At 41.6% G+C, this 22,377-nt stretch overlaps 1 protein-coding gene across 5 annotated transcripts in view; it reads left to right on the top strand.

The window, feature by feature from the left end:
• Positions 1-2,383: 2,383 nt before the first annotated feature.
• The window catches only part of TUBGCP6 (tubulin gamma complex component 6), a 29,156-nt gene continuing 9,162 nt past the window's right edge, over positions 2,384-22,377 (top strand). The window contains exons 1-17 of one of the 5 annotated variants that reach the window (XM_073328283.1): positions 2,384-2,603; positions 3,989-4,811; positions 6,835-6,998; positions 11,185-11,395; positions 11,941-12,114; positions 12,852-12,973; positions 13,530-13,605; positions 14,830-14,939; positions 17,009-17,100; positions 17,202-17,341; positions 17,933-18,013; positions 18,240-18,389; positions 19,034-19,115; positions 19,208-19,296; positions 19,796-19,911; positions 22,024-22,162; positions 22,255-22,371. In XM_073328283.1, the coding sequence (XP_073184384.1) occupies positions 4,065-4,811; positions 6,835-6,998; positions 11,185-11,395; positions 11,941-12,114; positions 12,852-12,973; positions 13,530-13,605; positions 14,830-14,939; positions 17,009-17,100; positions 17,202-17,341; positions 17,933-18,013; positions 18,240-18,389; positions 19,034-19,115; positions 19,208-19,296; positions 19,796-19,911; positions 22,024-22,162; positions 22,255-22,371 (2,610 nt within the window). In that variant the 5' untranslated portion in view covers positions 2,384-2,603; positions 3,989-4,064. Of the gene's footprint in view, positions 2,604-2,990; positions 3,124-3,182; positions 3,203-3,988; positions 4,812-4,838; positions 4,943-6,834; positions 6,999-11,184; positions 11,396-11,940; positions 12,115-12,851; positions 12,974-13,529; positions 13,606-14,829; positions 14,940-17,008; positions 17,101-17,201; positions 17,342-17,932; positions 18,014-18,239; positions 18,390-19,033; positions 19,116-19,207; positions 19,297-19,795; positions 19,912-22,023; positions 22,163-22,254; positions 22,372-22,377 lie in introns of those variants that run through there. The other 4 variants (XM_073328282.1, XM_073328285.1, XM_073328286.1 and 1 more) reach the window with 4 other exon arrangements.

The raw sequence follows: 22,377 nt of genomic DNA on the forward strand, positions 1-22,377 counted from the left end.
GGACGCCCCAGCTGATGGCTCCTACCCTGTACTGGGCTTAGCTGCTATTCCCAGCTGGGCTGGGGAGGACAAGACTTCCTCTTCCCCTGCAAGGAGTGATGGGGTTTGTTTGAGACCCCCACCCCCAGAAACCTCCCCTGGCTGCAGGAAGCTCTTCCCCCTTCTTGCCCCCATCACTCCTCAGCCATGGGAGGAGAGGTCACTGAGGATGGGGAGCTGCTCCCCCATCCACCCAACTCCTATGTATCTGGACCCCCCATACCCAGACTCCCCTGCTGAACCTCACCTCCCCCAGAACTCCCTCCATTCAAACTCCCACCCTGCCATGCCTCACCCCCTGCATCTGGAGCCCCTCCGCACCCAGACACTTCCCGCCGAGCCACAACCCCCTACACTCAGACCCCTATCTGCTGAGCCCCATCCCGTGATGAGCTCCGGACTCCCTTCACCTGGACCCCCCACCGCATCCCATTGCTCCTGCACCCAGAACCCCACAACAAGCCCCTGTGCATTCAGCTTCTTCCTGCACCTGGGTCCCCCAGTGAGCCATAGAGTAGCCAACTGTCTATTTGCCCAAACCCAAACACCCTTACCCCCCCGCCACACCCCTTCCCTGAGGCCATGGCCCTGCCCTGCTCCTTCTCCAAGGCCCTGCCACCCACTCACTCCATCACGTCACTCGCTCTCTGCCACCCTCGCTCACTTTCACCGAGCAGGGGGTTGGGTGCGGGAGGGGGTGCAGGCTCTGGCCTAGGGCCGAGGGGTTCGGAGTGCAGGAGGGGGCTCCAGGCTGAGCCTGGGTCAGAGTGTTGGGATGCAGGAGGCGGTGCGAGATCTGGGAGGGAGTTTGGATGCAGGAGGGGGCTCAGGGCTGGGGCAGGGGGTTGGGGTACAGGAGGGGGTGAGGGCTCTGTCTGGGCAACACTTACCTCAGGTGGCTCCCGGAAGCGACCAGCACGTCTGGCTCCTAAACTCAGAGGCAGCCAGGGAGCTCTGTGCGCTGCCCCTGCCTGCAGGCACCATCCCCGCAGCTCCCATTGGCTGCAGTTCCTGGCCAATGGGAGCTGCACAGTTGGTGCTCAGGGCAGAGCCTCTGTGCCTAGGAACCAGAGGAATATGCTGGTTGCTTCCGGGCCCACGTGAAGCCAGGGTAGTTAGGGAGCCTGCGTTAGTCCCACTGTGCTGAGGACCGGACTTTTAGTGGCCTATTAAAATCTCCTGGATTGGTTTCAGTAGCCAACAGGAGATCGATTCTGATTCCGGGAGACTCCTGGCCAATCTGGAAGAGTTGGCAACCCTACTGAGCCGCCTGCATCCAGACTGCCCCATACAGAACCCTTTCCCCCACACCTGGATGCCCCCACACTTGGATCCTGCTGGGCTGAGCCTGCCTACCCACACCTGGTGCAGAGGGGCAGGATCCTGGGGTGTTTCTGGGGCAGGCCTGGCCCTTGCACTGTGTCAGGGTTGGGTGTAGTCTCTGTGCCTGCGGGGGGTCCTGCAGGGTGATCTCCCATCTCCGTGCAGCCAGTGGCCTGTGCTACCCACTGCCATGCTAGAGTAGGGTTGCCTGGTGTACGGTTTTCAACCGGAAAGTTTGGCTGAATGTCCAGTTAGCACTGTTGAGCGGACACTAAGTCTGGTTATCTGCAGTAACTGGCGTCTGGGGGCGAGTAACGTGGGGCGAGGATGCAGGAGAAGAGCAGCAGCTGCTAGAGCCTGAAGGAGCACCAAGGAACGGCTCCCTCCCGAGGAGAGAGGTACCGGTGGGTCCCGCTCCTCAGTGATGAGCTGCCAAAATCTTAACAACCGGTTCCCTCCTCACCCCACGGAGGGGGTTGTGGCCTGCCCCCATCCCCCAGGACGCCTGCCCCATCCACCCCCCTCCCCTGTGCCCTGACTGCCCCCAGAACGGGGCAGGAGGATCTCATGGGCCACCGTAGTGGGTGCCCACCCCACTCCTAAGAGCCAGAGGGACCTGCTGGGGGGCGAGATGGGGAGTCCTGGTGGTGCTTACCTGGGGCGACTCCCAGGAAGCATCCAGCAGGTCCCTCTGGCTCCTAGGGGCAGGGTAGCCTAACTAGTGGGGGAGCAGGGGAAGCGGCCGCTCCCCACACTGATCACGTCAAAAGTGGCAACTTAGGCACCAACTCTGTGGGTGCTCCGGGGCTGGAACGCACCCACGGGGAAAATTTGGTGGGTGCAGAGCACCCACCGGCAGCTCCCAGCCCCGCGCCCGGCCCCAGCTCACCTCCACTTCGCCTTCGCCTCCTCGCCTGAACCTGCCGCCCGCTCTGCTTTGCCGCCCCTCCCCCCCCCGCTTCCCACGAATCAGCGGTTCGCAGGGGAAGCCTGAGGGCTGAGAAACAGGCGGCGACTTTGTGTTCAGGCCCAGGGAGGTGGAGGCGAGCTGGGGTGGGGAGTGGTTCCCCTGTGCGGCCCTCCTCGTGCCCCCCCCCAGCTCACCTCCACTCCGCCTCCGTGGGCCTGAGCACGACTTGCTTCTCAGCCCCCCCAGGCTTCCAGTGCGAACAGCTGATTCGCGGGAACCGGGCGGAGAAGCAGAGCCGGACAGCGCGTTCAGGGGAGCAGGCAGAGAGGAGGTGAGGCGATCTGGGGCCAGGCAGGGAGCTGCCGGTGGGTGCTCCGCACCCACCAAATTTTCCCCATGGGAAACCATGCAAACCATGCAATTTTCCCCATGCAAAACCACCCCGCCTTTCGCAGCGACCTTCACTACTCCCCACAATCACCAGCAACCACAAACCGCCCGACCCCAAGGGGCGGCTTTACGAGCCCCTTCCCGCGCTGCCCCCTTAACCCCTTCTTCTCTCCCCCGTCAGTGCACCCGCTAGGCGAGCCCCGCCCCCTCTGCCGTCCCCTCCCCCTTCTGTGAGCCCCGCCCCGCAGCCGCCCCAGGCCCCTCTTCCGGTTCCTACGCCCACGAGCCGCGTCCCCCACCCCTGCTTCCCCCGCCCCTGGCTGCCGGGCCCCGTCGCTCTCCCGTGACGTCCCAATGGCGGCGCCCGAGCGCGGGGCCGCTGGCTGCTCTCGGGCTCGAGCGGCCGGTGGGCCCGCGGGAGCGCGCAGCCCTGAGAGGCGCCTGGGGCTGCTCAGCGCGGGGTAGGGGCAGGGGGATCTACCCCTGGGCTTTGGGATGGGCGGCCCCAGGCCTGGCGGGAGGGGGCTGCCCCGACTCTTGGTGGGGGCTGCCGGCTGCCTCGGGTATTGTGGAGGGGCTGCGGGGGGTCACCCCCGGGGGGGGGTCACCCCAGTCACCGGGCGAGTACGGGCGTGCTCGGCTGGGACCGGTTACAGTCACTATACGCTTTGAAGGGGACGCGGACTGTGCAGATCTTTTGGTGGGAGCGGTGGGGACAGGGTGGACTAGGCACTGCTCTTTTTACCTTTGTGTGCCCCTGGGGACAGGGTGGACTAGGCTCTGCCCCTGCTTTTAGCAGCTCTTGACTACTTGCCCTGTCTACACTAGCACTCGAACTGTTACTATCACCAGAATAATTTTGATCTCACACTCTTTTTGCACTGTATTGTTTGAACTCCTAGTATAAATATAGCTGAGTTTGCAGCAGAAAGTTATTTTTGTTAATCAAGTTATTAGTGGGAAATATCCTGAAAAAAGTTAGTATTGACATGTGGATGTGTTAGTGCTTGACAGTGAAACACTCCTCTACCATGGTAACCTGTGTTCATTCAAGTACCAGGTAATCTGTGTTCGTTCATGTACCACGGCAGGCTTTTTATCTATGGTGTAACCTGTCCTCTTTATATAAAAAAAAAGTGTGAGATCAAGTGTGTGTGTGTGTGTATATGAAACAGAGGTTATGATGTAGCGGTTTGGCTTTATCTGTAACGCTGCACATATTGGACTAACTCTATTTTAAATTTAAGTACATTAACACATACTTCCAGAGGTTCTACATGTGTGATTAGTCACTAATGTCTCTTTTTTTTTCTTTGTATTTTCCAGGTCTTGAAATGGAATCAAAGACCAAACATACAGTTATATTTGCAATGAATTAACTTTACCACTTATTTGTGTTGAAATGGAGAGCATTACACAGTTGTTTAGTGACTTGTGTGAAGCGCACATGACAGGTTTGTCATGGAAGGTCCATCTGGGCAGACAGAAGATCTGCAAGAAAAGGGCTAAGCAAAATCTAAAAAGGATTGCGTATAATGCCCTGTTCATGAATCTTTTTCAAGAGGAGGCCCGTAAAGTGCAGTCAAACATTTCCAGACTTCCAGTGAAAAACAAAATTTTAATGCTGTCCTTCAACTTGAGAGTTGGCGGAATGGGCGCTCAAGCAGATAGGCTGGAGAAACTCGTGGAGGAACTGGAAACATCTGATTGCTTACCATTTACGGAAATTAATTCTATTCTGGATCTTCTAGTACAGCTTGTAGGAACTGGTCCTCCTCAGCTTCTACCACAAAAAAAGGACTATTTTCTGAACAACAAGTATGTTGGGAGAAATGTTAAATATCAGGGTTATGATTATTATGATGTGAGTGTATTTGAAGCTGATATACAGACTTTAATTACAAATGAAGAGTATCAGTTTAATCACACAATTCAAAAGACAGTTCAGATAATGGAGGCTGCACCCGGCACTGGACTTCCTGCCATCGGATTATTTTCACAGAACTACCCTGTTGGTGACAAGTTTGAGAAGGAAACACGTGTCTCACTCTTTGGTGCTCTTGTCCATAGCCGTACATATGACATGGACATCAGGTTGGATCTGCCACCAGTACCTGACAATGCGGATTTGTCTGGACTTGCGATTAAAGTATGGTGTCAATTTATTTTCACTATACTTATTATTTTACTTCAGAGTATATACATACTTCCAATATGCCTTTTTGAAACTTTTTTTTTTAATACTACTGTACGAAATGGCTGTTTATCAGCATTACAAAGGTGTGGATTTAAAACATTTGCTTACATCATTCCCTGCTCATAATATTTAATTTGCATGTGAGCATCCCTCTTTACATCTCTGTTCTAGTATCCAGTTGACCAGGTTGCAGGTTTTTTTAATTGGAGCCCTTCTTGAGATGGTTTTATGTAGCTCCCCGCTACATGCAACCTTTCACTAAGCAAAGTTTCCACTATCTCTTTTTTGGTATCATTTTTCTCTTTCGTCCTGTATTGTTATATAGCACTGATAAGAACTGCAGAAGAAGCTAGATTAACAGATTTGATTTTTTTTTTCTTTCTGACTATGGGTATCTTTTGCTTTTTCTGTTTTTAATCTTTCTTTTTTCTTATTTTATTGTTGCCCCTGTAATTCTCCCATTTAAAAGAGAAGGCTACATGCTTCTTAGGGTGAAGATGGTCCAGTAGCACAGGGGTAGCCAACCTATGGCACGTGTGCCAAAGGCGTCACACAAGCTAATTTTCAGTGGCATTCCGGGGGGCTCTGCATTTTAATTTAATTTTAAATGAAGCTTCTTAAACATTTTAAAAACTTTATTTACTTTACATACAACAATAGTTTAGTTATATATTAAAGACTTCTAGAAAGAGACCTTCTAAAAATGTTAAAATATATTACTGGCACACGAAACCTTAAATTAGAGTGAATAAATGAAGACTCAGCACACCACTTCTGAAAGGTTGCTGACCCCTGCAGTAGCAGTTTCTTTTGCCTTGGATGTGTATGCTTTTGCTACTGAGCTGAGTTTGGTGGGAGCAGAGGCATGGGCTAGCACAGTGGAGGGCAACCTGCGGCCCACCAGGGAAATCCGCTGGTGGGCTGCGAGACAGTTTGTTTACATTTGCAGGAAGCGGCAATGCTGCAGGGACGTGCTGGCCGCCGCTTCCCACAGCTCCCATTGGTTGGGAACAGCGAACCACGGCCACTGGGAGCTGCGGGCGGCTGTGCAAATGTAAACAAACTGTCTTTACAAACAAACCTGAAGGGGCCGCAGGTTGCCCACCACTGGGGTAGCAGGTTGCTGGCTGAATCTGTAGCCCTATACACGGTAATTGCAGATTCAGCTTTCATTAGGGTTTATGACAGGAACATGGAAGGAAGGCTGGCATGCTTAAAGGAGCTGTATGCCACTTTACCTGTAGCTGTGTATGCACGTTGTAGTTAAAGGGGTGAGTCAGATCCTGGGTCAAGGAAGCAACTCTTTTTCTTTACATGCCTGTACCCCTTCTATCAGGTTGGAAAACACTGTATTAAATGTTCTTAGGAGCAATCTGCGTCCAATCAATTTGACCTATTACACAGATTTGGGGTATTACACTGCACACCAAGCTCCCAACAAAGTCAGTGGAGTTCCATGGTTGGGATGTTTAGAGGCCCTGATCCTGCAAACCCGTGCCTGATTTTATACACATGAGTAGTCCTAGTGAAAACAGTGGAACTGGTCATGGACACTTTAATCACATGCATAAGAATTTGTGCGATCAGGGCCTTATTATAAGTCACTTACTTTGTGAAAAAGAAAAACAAAACAGGTTTATTGTTCTGGAGCATTATGTATTATTGGACATCTAGTTTCTGAACTGACGTTATATTCAGAGTAAAATATTTCCGCGTCTAATACTAACATTGTTAATATTTTAGTTTGATTATTCCATTGGCTACCAAAAAAAAAGGCTTGTCAGAAATTGAAGTGGATTTTATTGTTACAAATAGCAAAGTTTCGGTTTGTATAAATAATAAAGCCTGAGTACTTAAAATGAGTATCTTTGATAAATTGTTAAAGTGAGACCAACAATTAAATGGCATTAGCGTAATATTCCTCAATAAATGTTGCATATATGTGTACAGTTTGAACTCTCATGGTTATTTACAGGTTCCTCAAAGTATAGATCAATCAGAAGATGAGGGATTCCAGTCAGCATCCAATCTGACTCCTGATTCACAATCGGAACCCAGCATGACTCCAGACATAGACCTCTGGGATGCCGTACTTACTTATGGACCCAGCAAACGAAGATGCTGGGAAAGAATTGGATGGTATGTGTCTGATGTTAAGATGAAAAAGAATTGTATGGTTTGTATGTATTTTAGTTGGAAGTGACCTTAATTAGAATAAACAAGCTAGGAATATACCATCTGATTTGGAACATGGAGTTCAATATCTTGAGGCTCAGAAGCTTATCTCTGTTCCCTCCGAGCTATGTTTTTGCCAGATAACAGTGTAGTGCTCTATGGCATTTTTCAAGCAGAGGGACAGTTTTCCTTGCTGCCATTTAGATTTTGAGTTTTTAGTGGCATGGACTGTGTCTTCATATATGTGTGACAGAGACTAGCACATAGTGGGTGCTATCGTAATAGACATCAATAACACTTTAGGTCGAGGGAGTATTTCTCATTTTATGAACAGCTATTCTTGTTCTAAGGGGGGAGGAGATTTGCATATGTTAATACAAGTACTTGGAGCTTATAGGATCCCATTTCCTCTTCAAAGCAATTAACAAACATTAACCACAAGTTAGACAAAGTGTCTTCATTTTGCTGATGGGGAAACTGCAACATTTTCAGGGCTATCGAGGAAGCTGGTAACTCCAGTCCAGTGTTCGTTCTGTTTGTGAACAGTTGACACAAATAATCTATCAATATGAACTCTTGATGTGTATATAATCCCCTTCACCCTATTGACTCATTTCAACCAATAAAATGGCATCATGCAAATTAACAGTAGCATGCTAATTAACAGTTTTAGTTGATTGGTTATGATGATTGTCATTTTGTCAAATGACAGCATTTAAGAATAACTTAAGCTTTAACATGGCCTTGACTACCCAGTAACAATTATTAATGGTTGATATTTTTAATTTAGCTAATTTCAACCTATTTTCTTCAAATGGAACCTTTGCACAAGGTTTTAATATGAATTATATGGAAAATGTTAAGAGCCTGTTTTGTTCCATTATTCAGATCATTTGGGTGAAGAAAAAGACAGGGAATGCTGAATTTCAAAAAATGATTATTTTTAAAATATTTGCGCAAGGGAATATAAGGAAGTACTTAATCCAGAAATTGATTTAGAATATTCACTTGTCCTGTGAAAAGCAATTATGCCAAGTCTTGAAACAAAATTCATTAATTACACTGGATAATAGGCTAAACATTAGCTGTAATTACCTATCAGTACGTCCATAATAACTATGTACCCACCGAACCGCTGTGCGGTGGTGGCATTCACAAAACTGTGTAGTCTGGAGGGAGTATTGGTTAGAATGGTAAATATAGGTTTCCTTCTTGCATGAATAAGTAAAAACTTATTCTTTTAACCTTTAAACACTTTAAAAAGGTGTGTGTGTCATTTCCTAAATAAGAGCAAATGCTTATTTTGAGGTCATGTCCAAATAATACTTTTGGATGTCTATCTAAAGAAGAATTGGTGAGACAGCATTAATCATTTTTCCTTCCAAAGGGTGCATCATATTGTGAAAGGTCTAGGTTTAAGTATGTTATGTTTTCAACATGGGTAATGTGCACTTTTAAATTTAGGCAAAACATCAGTGATGTCTTAGCACATGTGTATGAACATGTAAGCTGAACCGGGGTGTGAGAGATTGCATATAGGAGGAAGTGGTTGCAGAGGCACTTAGGAAAATGAAAAAAGAAGAAAAGATTTGGGCCGGTGAAGTACCAGTGCATGTGATGAAGTCATTGGGAAGGGAAGGCATTAAGTATCTTAAAGTTTGTTCAGTTATATTCTTAAGAAAGAGAAAATGCCGGATGAATGGCATAGAAGATTAGTAGTGCCTATTTTTAAATATACAGGAGATATTACACTGTATGCTAATTATCACCCAGTTAAGCTGACATCACATGTTCTAAAAGTATGAGTGAAGATAATTGAAAAGTGTCTGCATGGAGTAGTTGAGATTTGGAAGGGACAGTATGGCTTCATGCCTAGTAGGAGCAGAACTGATGCCATATTTGCACTACAAATCCTCATGGAAGAGTTCAGAGAAAAGAGATGGCAATTGGGTATGGTCTTTGTGGACCCATAGAAGGTGTGTGATCATGTACCATGAGAACTATTTTGGTGGATTTTGTAGTGGAGAGGTGTCCCAGAATGGTATGTCCATCTTATCGAAGATATGTACGATGGAGTGACTACCGTAGTCAAAACTAAATGGGGCTACGTTAGAGAATTTCCTGTAAGTATTGGCCTACATCAGGGATCAGCACTGATCCTCTTTTTGTTTGCAGTTATAATGGATGTGGAAAGTGAGAATATACAAAGAACTGCTTTGGAAAATGCTGTTCATTGGTGACCTAGTGATATGTGCAGAAGTTTGTGAGATCCTGCAAGTCAATTTTGAATAGTAGCAACGTAGTTTTGAGCAGGCAGGACTTAAAGTGAACATTGATTAGACTGTGGCTATGATAACTGAGGGAGAAGGACTCTCCATAAAGGAAATCACAGAAAGCTTAGAAGAGTGAAATAGTTTAAATACTAGGATCAGTGGCTGCAGATGATGGTGTCCTCCTGAGTGATATCCAGCATAATATTAAAGCTGTGTGATGCAAATGGCAGGAGTAGATCCCAGTTCTCTGTGACAAAACGATGCCAGTAAAGTTAAAAGATAGACTATATAAAACTGTAATTCGACACATCTTAATGTATGGAACAGAGACTTGATCAGTCGCAAGAAATCAATATGCTTAGAGCCCTTCGCGGATACAAAATTTGTATCTGCATTCGATCCGCAATCTGCAAAAATGATCCGTGGATATAAAGTGGATATCCGCAAATTTGCAGGGCTCTAAATAGGCTCTTCACCATGGAAATGAAGATGTTGACAGAAGCTTGGACGCTCCATGATAGAAAGTGAAATGAGGTTGTAAAGGGCCTAGGGCAGGATGCACCAACTGAACACAAATTGAGGGAGGCAAGGCTCTGTTGGTATGGGCATATCAGTGGAGACTAGAGAGTTCTATCATCAGCAGAGCTCTTGCAATTGTTGTGGATGGAAGATGACCAAGGAGGAGACAAAGACTCAGTATGTGGACCAGATATCAGCAGAGTACAGTGAGCGCAATCTGTACAAGAGCCTGGCATACAGTCATGAGTTTTGAAAGAAGGCTATAAAAGTTGCTGACCCCGAATAGGCAAGTGGAATGAGAGGAGGAGAAGAAGTGCCGTTTTCACTCATATGTTTTGTTTTAACCCAGTAGTTCTCAACCTGTGGTCTGCAGATCCCTAGGGGTCTGCAGACGATGTCTAGGATTTCCAAAGGGGTTCGTACCTCCATCTGAAATTGTTTTAGAGGACTGCAAATGAAAAAAGGTTGAGAACCACTGTTTTAAAACCACTTATAAGTTTGCCCAGGATCTTTGTAAGAAAATATCCATTCCAACTCCAGTTCTAAATTGTGCACAGATATGAAAGATGGAATTAAAAGATGCATCCTAGAACACTGGAAAAATCTAGTTCCTTTGCTGTATAAGATATGCTGACTTGTGAATGAACTTGTGCTTAAGTGTTGTGGGGCCAGGTCATGTGTGATTGTTTTCTAATGGCTTCTCAATGCCATTTAGCAATAGTGATTTTTATAATTAAGTTATTACTGGAAGCTGTGGGTAATATATGAACAGTATTTTGAATGTTTTGTTTCGGTGTTTAGATTTCAGATTCTTTTATGCAGGGACATGCCTTTCTGTTTGTTCTGTAAATTCTCTGGAACACATCTGGTGCTGTAAAGATTATCGTAATTAAGAATGGGTTGGTAGTGGAGAGATTTTTAGGTTGTAGTTCAAAACTGGCTCTTGGCAGTTGCCTAGCGTTTTTAACATTTGCGCTGCAGAACTTCACTTACTATTTTAACAAAAGTTATTTGTAACTTCAGCAGTTAATTTGTGTAGGTAATTTTGTGTAAGCAGTGGTAGTCATCTTCCCTTCCTCTTTGGGAACCCACCCTGGTCTTTTCACTCTTCCTGTCAGGAGCTGGTGCAGACAGGATCTTAGGGTCAAATACATCTATCGCTTTCTTCAAGAATGCCATTTCCTGCATGCTTTTGACAGTTGTCCACACAGCCTCCTTATGCAAATGTTGCATTGTAAATAATCCACGAGGGTAAAACATTTTTAATGACTGTGTAAAGTTCTGAAATGTCTTTATTTTAAAGGAAAGCAGTTGATTTATTCTTGGCTTTTATTGTTTCTGTATTTTTTCTGACACAGCCCACCTGGTAAAAAAGAGGAACCATATCTTACTGAAGCTGGAAGAGAAGCTTTTGACAATTTTTATAGGCTTCGAGAAGGGGAATTAGAACTATTTAGCAATACCATTCTCCAGCTTCCACAGCTTGTGCTAATGAAAGAATTTGAACTGGTTAAAGATGTTTTGAATGTCCTTATTGGTGTGGTATCTGCTACATTTTCACTTAATCAGGTATGAAAAACTTTTCTAAGAATGATCATGTTCAGTCACATCAGATTTCATGATTTTTGGTAGAGATTTTTGCAAGAGAAATAATTTTTTTGCATTTGAAGTTTTGTGATTCCTATTAGTATAACTTAAAATAATCAGAGAACTCTTTTACTGCAGTTTAAATGTCCAAAACAGTCTCCAGAGATCTGTACAAGAAAACATGTGAGAAAGTAAATTAATGGATTCCATGAATGCCTTAAAGTGATTAAAATAATGTATAGAGAACTGTTTGGTTAAAAGATTAAGTAACAAGAATTTTTATATACACTTTAATATAATTATGATTTAATTTTCCTCCTAAAATTGTGCTACCTTTTATATCTGTTAATCTTTTTGTCTCAGGTATTTAACTCCAGTCACCATAATAAACTGCAAATCTGTGTGCCATTATTTTATGGGGGTTTTGTTTTCAGGCAGTTTGGGGTGAGGTGGTGTAATTATATAGCACTGAATATATAGTTCTGAAATAACTAACTGGTACTATCTCCCTTTCTGCACAATTCTAGGCTGCTCAGACATTTGTGATAAAGCAGGGGATATATGTATCTGGAACATCACCTGAGAGCATGAACAATCTCCTGTCAGAAGTTGCTGAATATGGAACATATTACACACGATTGAGTCGCTTCTCTCTTCAGCCAGTCTTAGACTCCCTGTACAACAAAGGGCTTGTATTTCAGGTAATGTACTTGAATGGTGCTAGCCTGCTCAATAGTGTGTTTGTTGTTTCTGTAGAGGAATGATCTTGACATGCTGTTTATTGGGAGGTAAAGGGTGACTGTTTCTCAAGTTCTGCAGTATTGCTAAATATTTGATTAGTAAATATATTAAAAATATAATAGCTCTTTTTTGTAAGTGTAAATGCACTTCACAGTGTAAAAGAAATAAAATGAGGGAAACAGTCCACTTTAATACCTTTTATTAGATCATGTCAGTTTGAAATTGCTTACTGCTTCCTTGTAGATATTAATTCTCCAAATGTGACTTGGATTAAGCAATGCGATGAATCTTCTGTGTGTGGTGAGGTGTAATTAACTTTGTTGTTGGCAAATAAGTATTCTTTTTTAACCAGAGGGGCAAAGGGAATCTTCTTTGTTTGTAATACCCTATTAAAATTAGGTCATTTTTATTTTCATAGTTGTGATACATTCTCTTTTTAAATACTCAGTGTAATTCACATTAATGTTAATAGGTGCTGTCCATATGCATGAAAAGGAAACAATCCTGTTATCTTTCAAATACACAACTTTTCTTGTCTTGCCATTGAAACTGGACTTTTTTTTTTTTTTAGATAACGTACCCAAATTAGAATGCAGTAAATGTGTTTTAATGTTAATGTACTGTAATCAGTGTGAACATAAACTGAGCACTAATAGTTTTAAAAGCAGGGTGTTGTCAATGTTTTTTCTTCTACTAGGCATTCACAAGTGGATTGAGGAAGTACCTTCAGTATTACCGAGCATGTGTTTTGTCAACACCTCCCACTTTAAGCCTTCTAACAATCAGTTTTCTCTTCAGAAAATTAGGGCGACAGCTAAGGTAATATTATAATATTAAAGCATTGTAGACTGAAAAAATGAACACTAAAAAGCCACTACTAGAGAACCCTTCCTATTCAATCTCTGGTGTTCATTTTGTAATATTTTCACAGAAAAAAATCTTTAAATTCCAGAGGCTGGTGGTAGTAATAATACTACCTAGCTCTAATAGTCGTCTTCATCAGTAGATCTCAAAGCACTTTACAGATAAGCTCCTATTATATCTCCCCACTTTTTACAGATGGGGAAATTGTGGCACAAGGAGGTGAAGTGAGTAAGGATATAAGGACTAATAGACTAGATAACTTTAGTATAGATAGTTAGACCTAGAGTCCTGGCCAAATTCCAACTTGAGTCACCATCTGCGTATCTAAATACTTTCTATAGCTTGAATTGGAGAAATGTTCTCCACCTCCCCTCCCTACACCTGTTATAGTTTGATGCTGCAAAATGATAGCCTCATGCTACCCAAGTGTGGCACATTTCATTGATCACTGTAAATGACCTGGGATACTTCTGTCTGAAAGATGTTACATAAATGTAATTTTTTGGTTTAGGTATTTAGCTGAGCTCTGTGGCATAGGAACAACTGTTCTGGGGATCAGCAGAGGTGCTGGTGCTTCATTTCCTACGGTGATTATTGATCTTTTTTGGAAACCTATTGTTTTAGTTTTAATATCAGTATATCCGCTTCAAATAAATTGAGTAGGATTTTTTTAAATGTTCAGTGTTGGCCTCTGCTCCCAATGAAGTCAATGGGAGTTTTAGCAAAGAACGCTATTAGATCAGTGCTGAATGCTTTTGAAAATTCCACGTAAATGTTGCATGAAATGAGAGAGAGAGAATTCATATACTGATTATAAATTGTTAAATTAATGTTGGATGTCTGTCACTGTTCTGCAAGTGGGTATACAATAGAAACACTTTTATAATATAACACACACAATTTTAAGTATTTTTCTGTTGTATTAGCAAGATAATCCAAGCATTAAAAGCAATGCTCAACAGAAGAAGGCCTGCTACAATCCTTCCTATTTAGCTTTGCCCCTCTGAAAAGTTTCAGTGAATAGATAAGACCTGAAGGTGAACATACGGGCTCAGTCAGACCAAAGAGGAAATGTGAACTTCAGCGTCTGTGGCTTTCTAATGAGAATGCCGTGCCAGCCCCAAATATTTAAATATTGGGACTTTGCCCTAGTGATTTCAATGGATGAAGTAAAGCTCAAAAAAAGTGAACCCTAAGATATTCAGGACCCAAATTAAAGCCTTTTATTAGAGTTCAAAACCAACCCCTTGAATTGTCCCTGGAAACTGGTTGGAAGGTAGTGCAGTCTATCGAGCACTGGTGTAATATGCTGTATCCTTGAAACTCTGCTATGTATGTGGGCTGTTTACACTATTGAAGTTTCTATGGTAAAGAGGTACGGCCCCACGTAGAGTATTGCAGAAATTCAGTATATAGAGGTAGTAAATGCAGGGACAATGGTGGTAAGGTGTACATCTGGTAGGTAAGATTACAATCTCGTATTCAAGTAAAGATGAGAAAAGTACTCATGGCTACAGTTGCTATCTGGGTATCCAGAAACAATCCAGGATCCAGAAAGAATCCTGACGATTCCAATAAAACTTTGTTAGTTGAAGGGGCATATGTCACCTCTACCATTTCCTCTGGTTGTTGTTGACCCATTCCACCAATATCGTTTCAGTTTTATCTAGACTGAGCCATGACCAAATTGTCTCTGTCTAATAAATAGATGTAAAGATGTGTATATTATGAATCTTTTTTTTACTAATAGTACGATGGATTTTACTGTTTTGAAATGTAGTTGTTTTATCTTTTTTTTTTTTTTCTTCCAGGGAGTAAGATTGCTTTCATACTTGTACAAAGAGGCTCTCAATAACTGTAGTAATGAACATTACCCAGTTCTTCTGTCATTGTTAAAAACCAGCTGTGAACCATATACCAGGTGGGTTGCAGACTATTTGTTTTATAATTGTGCTTAGCAATGACTGTAATAATAACCTACTGGTTTTCCATTTGGGCATTTTTAATGTAATAACCACTTTGAAGAAGTGGATAACTAGGCTGGTTTAGTTTATAAAGGGCAGACCATTAGCTTGAAGATTTTCAGAGTGGATGTGAATTATTTTTAATGATTTAAGGTGTGGTTCGGCTCTGAAAAGTGACTGCAAAAATGGCATTGTGTGGGTCCATATTTGCTTTCCAATGACTTCCGTAGCAAAACCTTTTTTCTTTTTTTTTAACAAATAAAAGGATATTTTTTTCCTAACTGCCAACCCAACAAATTCACTCAGGGATCTGAGACTCAACCAGGGTTCAGTTTCTTTCCTTCTTGTACATCATCACCACCAGTAATAAATATCCTGCAGCTGATATTTAATTACACACAAAACCAGGAGAGATCCCACCTCACTCTCTCAGACCTGTGTTGGCTTTTCAATGTTAATAGAAGTTCAAAAGTTGTAAAAACATCTTTTATATCACTAACATAAGCATAGCTGTTGAGTAAGAAGTTGTTATCTTTAATAGAGTCCCTTGGATGTACCAGTTTCTTTAATCAGTATCCACACAACTTTGGAAATTGCTTATCTACTTCTATAGCAATGCTACGGAGTGTATAAAATATTAGACATTTTTAGGAACTACAATAGTAATTTAAAAAAATCAGTAATAATGGGGCAAGTATAATAAAATTAAACAGGACAAAACAAACCCATCAAGATATTCTGAACTGAAGACTCCACCCACTGCCACCCTTTCCCTATGTTCAGTTCCCAGTCAAATTTTGAGCCTCAGACTTTCTCAGCTGTAAACCTGTTGAAATACTTAATTGTGGCTTCAGTTCTGCAACTTATACCTTGACAGACCGTTGAGTCTTCATTGTGTTTATTGCAGGAGTAGGACAGTAAAGTTATAAGTACATGCATAAAAATTTGCAGGATTAAGGCCTAAATGAGTGTGTAACAAGTCACTATGAGAACATCAATTGTTTAAGCAATAATGGTTGCTATAGAGGTCATTTCCTGCCAGCTAATGTCTGTCTTGAGGATGTTAACCCAGTCATTAATTCATTAACTTCCAGGAAATGTACCACCTGGAAGTTGTTGTTGCTGTTAGAAATCATAAAAATATAAGGATATTAACACACAAGGCCTTATTTTTAATTAGGTTAAAGTTGAACTGCGGTTGCTATGGATACATTTTTCTGTTTACAGTACCAGTCTGTTCCTAGGCATTAGACCTTTACAGTAACCAGTCGAAAAGAAGGACTGGGCTGATGCTGCTATGGGACCCTGAATTTCAGTATCTGTAATTTATGATAATTTTGTTTCCTCTGTGCATATAGGGAGGATAACCTTTGATTCACACTGGGGTCAAGAAAGTGTTGTTATAAATATATGAAAAAAGGAATATTTTCTCCCAAAATAATAGTTCACGTTTCTCCAGATATATGAAAAGCTGCTCAAGCTCAAAGGAAAAGTTGTCTGAATTTGTGTCCTAGAGTTCTATAGCCTCTCTTCTCCTTCTAAACAAGTTGCATCTAATTAAAATTCTTTCTTCCTCCCCCCTTCCCCATAAAATGTATTCTATCATTATGACAGTGCAAAGGTTTTTATGTTTGTCCAGATCAGTATAAAAGACTGTTACTGGAATTAGAATGATTTTAAACTAAATGTTTGCAGTTAAGATTCTCTAAAAAAAGATGCTTCTTATGCCAAAAATGAGGGTTTATATTTTTTGGGAATTAACTGTTGATGTGATTATGCTTAACTTTTATATTTATCCTCAACATGACTTGAAGATTTACCTTTTTGTCATGACTTTGACAAATATGCTGCTGGTACAATATTTGCGGCATGTGCATGCATGCACACGTGCATCCATACTGATTGAGATATATATGTATATATATATATGTCAAAGAAAATAATCTGTTATGTGTATTGGTTCAAATAAAATAATTTTAGAAAGGAAAGAGGGACTTAACTCCGTTGTATAATCTTTATTTTTTAGGTTTATCTATGATTGGGTGTACAGTGGTGTATTCAGGGATGTTTATGGCGAATTCATGATTCAAGTGAATGAGGATTATCTTAGCTTCAGAGGTACAGTACATAGATGTAGAACTTCTAGTTTGTTCAGTTTGCATTTTTGTTATCTTTATTAAATACAATATACTTTGATCTTTCTTGTCTTTGATCTATAGATAAACATTACTGGACCCATGGATATATTTTGATTTCAAAAGAAGTAGAAGATTGTGTCCCTGTGTTTCTGAAGCATATTGCCAATGATGTATACATTTGTGGGAAAACCATAAACTTATTGAAATTGTGTTGTCCCAGGGCAAGTACTTGCTTGGTTCTTTCATGTTACACTACAAAAACAAATTCTTAGCATATGTTGACTGGTTCTGTGGCAAGTAAATTTAAATTTATGCTTTTATTGATAAGTGGCCCTGCCAAGGATGGATGTTGAAGAATGTTATTTAGTTGTTTACATTCAAGTATTCATGACCTCAATATTCCAGTGTAACACAGGTCTTGATAGCTAATTGACAAACTGTGAATGTGCAGAAGCAAGTTTAAAGTACCCTTTTTACAACTTTAGGTTTCATATTTTCCTTTGTGAAAACCCTGAATGTTTTAGGCCTCCAAGCAATTGTTCTCCAACACCCAGACAACACTGACCAAAGCAGGGGGCCTCCTCTCCCTAAAGACCTGAGTTTAGATCATACCTTCCCCCCCTATCATTTTGGCTTTTTTTGCTGCACACTTATTCAGACACACTGTAATAGTTCCACTGTACACATTTTTTGCAAAACAGATCTGTTTGTGGTAGGAAGAATGCTTGAAATAATAAATTTAAAGTTCCCTTTAATTTATACTTTGATCTTTTCATCTGATTTCTAAGATCTTGTCTTTTTAAACCTTTCAGGTCTCAGTCACAGGGTGTAGAAACATGATCCTGTTATATCAGTTCCATTTTCATATCTGGATGTATGTGTTGTACCTAAAGGCAAGCAGTGGCTGTTATCGGACATGTAATGCCATAAGCTATTCAAGAAAGTAATATGATTTAAAATAGACATTTAAACATCTGCAGAATGGCTCAGAACAAGACTCCTCCTAGGAAGTATCTCAAACAGTTGATATATGCATATACAATCATAAAGCCTGATTAGTCATTTAAATTCACAGGCTTTTTTCCCACTATTTAACTGTATAATATTTCTTATTTGTAGCATTACATATGCTGGTCAGATATCCCTGTTCCTCGGATTTCTGTTATTTTTTCCCTTGAGGAGCTGAAAGAGATTGAGAGAGACTGTGCAGTATATGTGGGTCGAATGGAAAGAATTGCCCGTTACAGTTCTATTAGCAAGGAAGAAAAGGTAAATGAATATTAAAGAAGAAATAATTTTATATAATTAGTATATTTAAAGAGAGCTCAGATTTTTCATTTGATTGTATATGTAAAAGTACTGACATTCATGACTATAGTCTTCCTGTGGTGGTCTGCTTGCTTTGTATTGCTGTCTTGGGGGAAAAAAAGACTAACATAATTGCTTTTAGTTTTGTTTAACTGGCATGTCATTATTGTTGACATTTTCATGATTTTTGGAAATAGTTTTGGAGGATGTTCCGCCAGAAATTTGTTGCATCTGCTTTAATCTATTAGGGAAAGGTAATCAAGACCCAACTAATACACTATCAGAGCCTAACTTGTTTATTAACTAATCAGATTGTTCCATTTGTCAAGTCCTTTAAATAATTTGCATGGCTAATTTATTTTAGTAGAACTTCATTACTGTGAGCAGATCATTGTGTTAATAAATTTTAGTATAACCTTAGATTCTACGTTCAGTGATTTGCCTAATCAGGTGTCCCATTTATTAAGTGGGTATAAATCCTGGAAGCCAGCTACCTGAGGACATTATTGCTATGTGTACATGGAATGAAAGCGTGCACTTTAAATTGCAACACTATCTCTTCATGTCTGAAAAGCATAATAAAACTATATATATTTATCTCCTAGGATTTGCGCATGGAGATTGCAAAACAGGAGTTGATTGTTCATGCTAGAGAAACAGCTAGTAAAGTACTAAAAGCCATTAATGGTAAGTTTCAGTGGGGTTTTCATCTAGTGAATTTTTTCTCTGTTTTTTCAGTATGTTGATGTAAAGTAACAGTATTTTCAATTTAAATACAGATCAACAAATATCAGAAAGAATGACTTTGGATGCAAGGAAACGGGAACAGTTTCAGAAATTAAAAGAACAGTTTGCAAAAGATCAAGAGGTATTTCTGTGGCTTGATTGCTTTGAGAATTATATTATTTGCTAAAGAAAAACAAAGAAATTACAGTTTTACAGTGAAACACCAATTATTATGAAATCTAATCTTAGGAACGGCCAGTTATACAAACCATTTTTCCTGAAGGAAGGGAAAAATCCCTACGCAATAGTGATGTCTGTGAAGAAAAACGCAGCATCCCTTCACGTTCCGATGTTTTCAGTACATTGGAAATCACCTTGCAGTGGTTTGAAGGACAAGAAGAAAGTAATGCAGTGCACCGTACTACAGTTTATGCACAGTACCTACTGTAATTTTGAAATGTTCAATGTTATGACCTCCTCAATCCCCAATTAGTTTATAAAATAAGGGGTTTACTACACATTCTGAAATTGCTCAAACACCTAATGATATATAGTTTTAAAAGCTCTTTAAAATGTGTACATCTGTTTGACTGGGTTGGTGCTGAGAGTGATTTTTTTAAGAGTTCTAAATGTTTATGTAGCGTCGACTTACGATGAAACAGGAGGAGATTGATGATGATTTCAGCTATGCCCGAGAGCTCAGGGAGAGAGAGAAAAGACTGAAAGCCTTAGAAGAGGAACTGGAAAAAAAGGCAAGGTAATGTATAAAGAAACAATATTTGTGGTTAATCTCCCAAAGGTTTCAGATCACATTTTCCCATAAGGTCTGGTTTTAAAAAACAATTAAAATATTGCTCTTCATTTTGGAATCCTATCAATGCTCTAAAGAACAGACAGTCTACACCAATGACATCCAGACTGGTTTTTGTCATAATCATGGCTTTAGAAAAACTTTAACAACAAAATTTGTGATCAAAAGCTGCCCACACAGCAAAAAAATCGGATGTGTCAGATTAGATTAAAAACCGGTATGGGGGAATTAACGTAGACTTTTTTTTTTGCTTTACTGCTAATGTTAAATGTGGGTTACGATACTTTCCTCTGAGTCTACATGGACCCCGATCTTACTTCAGTGGGGCTCTACTTGGGCCTAGTGTCCACCAAAGTGGATCTGATTGTATGGTCAGAGCCACAGTTTATACATTGGTGAATGCTATTCGATTTTATTTGGACTATGAATAGCTGTCAGAGGTTAAGGGCTGCATTTTAATCATTTAATCAGGCATACATTGATGGTGTCCTAGTATGTAAGGTGAAATGTATATCTCAGTCAGATCCTTTTAATTTGATATATAATCAGCACTCGGATGCAGGTCAGTTGGTAGTTAGTCATTAGCAGGGATCGAGCCTTGGGCTTCACCACATACCTTCAAAATCTCCAGTTGGAAGTGGTGGATTCTCCGTCTCTTGATGTCTTCAACTCAAGACTGGATGCCTTTGTGGAAGATATGTGTTAGCCAAACACAAGGTACATGGCTCAATACTGGGTAACTGGTTTAAGGGCCTGTTATATATAGGAGGTCAGACTAGATGATCGCTCCAGGGCATACTGTAGCCAGGAGTCATTACTGCTCCCATTAACCATCAAAAGGACACACAAAAGATATTTATGTGATTAAAAATTAAATTGATGAGGACAGTGCCATGGGTGTGGTGTGGTGTGCTATTTTTAATTGTTTTTCCTTATCAGATAGACTTAAACAGTAATGAGCAGGAAACAAAACACTTTTTCAGTGTTAAAATCGGTTCTAATTAAGGCTGCATGTCTGTCACAGAGGTCACGGAAGTCATGGATTCCATGACTTTTCATGACTTCCGTGACTTTTGCAGCGGCTGGTGTGGCTGGCTCAGGGGTTTTCCGAGCACTCGGGCAGCCCCTGGGCCAGCAGCAGCAGCAGTTTGTGTGTGAGAGGGAGCTCAGGGCTGGGTCAGGGGCTTGGGGCATAGGGCGGCACTTACCCCCGGGGTGGAGGGCAGGGGCTTCTCGGAAGCAGCTGGCATGTCCCTGCAGCTCCTAGGCAGAGGGCCAGCTTGCAGGCACCGCCTCCACAGCTCTCGTTGGCTGCAGTTCCCAGCCAATGGGAGCTGCAGAGCCGGAGCTCGTGGCGGGGGCAGCGCATGGAGCCCCCTGGCCTTCCCTCCCCTTAGGAGCTGCAGGGGACATGCTGGATACTTCTGGGGAGCTACGTGGAGCTGGGTAGGGAGCCTGCCAGCCCCTCCAACCCCGCCCCTCACTTCAGTAGGGGTCTTGGGCCATGCACTGCCGCCTGGTTCCCCAGCACCAGCAGGGGTCCTGGGCCACCCAAGTTTTAGTCAGGGATATATAGTACAAGTCATGGACAGGTCACAGACTGTGAATTTTTGTTTACTGCCTGTGACCTGTCCATGACTTTTACTAAAAATACCTGTGACTAAAACGCAGCCTTAATTATAATCGATATAAGTTCTGCATAGTAATTATAGCTGTTACAAGCTTTGACATTACTTATCAATATATACAGCTAATTGTAATTTTTCTTTGTTTTCTATCATACATTTAAGCACATTTGTTATGAAAAATTAGTCTCCTAATAACATGGTTCTACAAAAACTTATTGACAAAAAGTACCATCCTATTTTCATTACATTTTCTCAACTGGCTTCTGTACTGTGGATGAAACCTCTGGTTTTTAATTTTAAAAATATATAATCTGAGAGATCTATCATTTCCTTGCTCTTCTACACCAGCATGTGGTCTCAATGTACAGAGTGCAAGATGAAAAATAAGCAGGTGGAGTGTCTGTAATATAGTATCTTTACTCTCCTTCAGGCAAGAAATAATTGATCATTATAGCAAACTTTCTGATGATGCAGCCCGTAGGGAGCAAAGAGCTTTATGGAAAATCCAGCGGCACAAACTGGAAACAGCCCGTCTCAACTTTCTATTAGAAGATCAAAAACATATCGAGGTATCTTTTAAATTTTTAAAAGAAATATCATTTGTAGCATTTTAACATTTGATATATTAAAAGCTTTTTGGTTTTGCTATTTTGATTTTTAGGAGATGCTTGAAAAACTTCCTAATGGGAAGTACAGGAGGAAATTAGACATTATTCCGCATAAGCAATGCCAAACAGTTTCACTTGTGGACGCAGCTGTAGAAGAACCAAGCTCTCAGGTTAGT

The sequence above is a fragment of the Lepidochelys kempii genome, chromosome 1 (assembly GCF_965140265.1).
Source record: "Lepidochelys kempii isolate rLepKem1 chromosome 1, rLepKem1.hap2, whole genome shotgun sequence".
Lineage (NCBI taxonomy): Eukaryota > Metazoa > Chordata > Testudines > Cheloniidae > Lepidochelys > Lepidochelys kempii.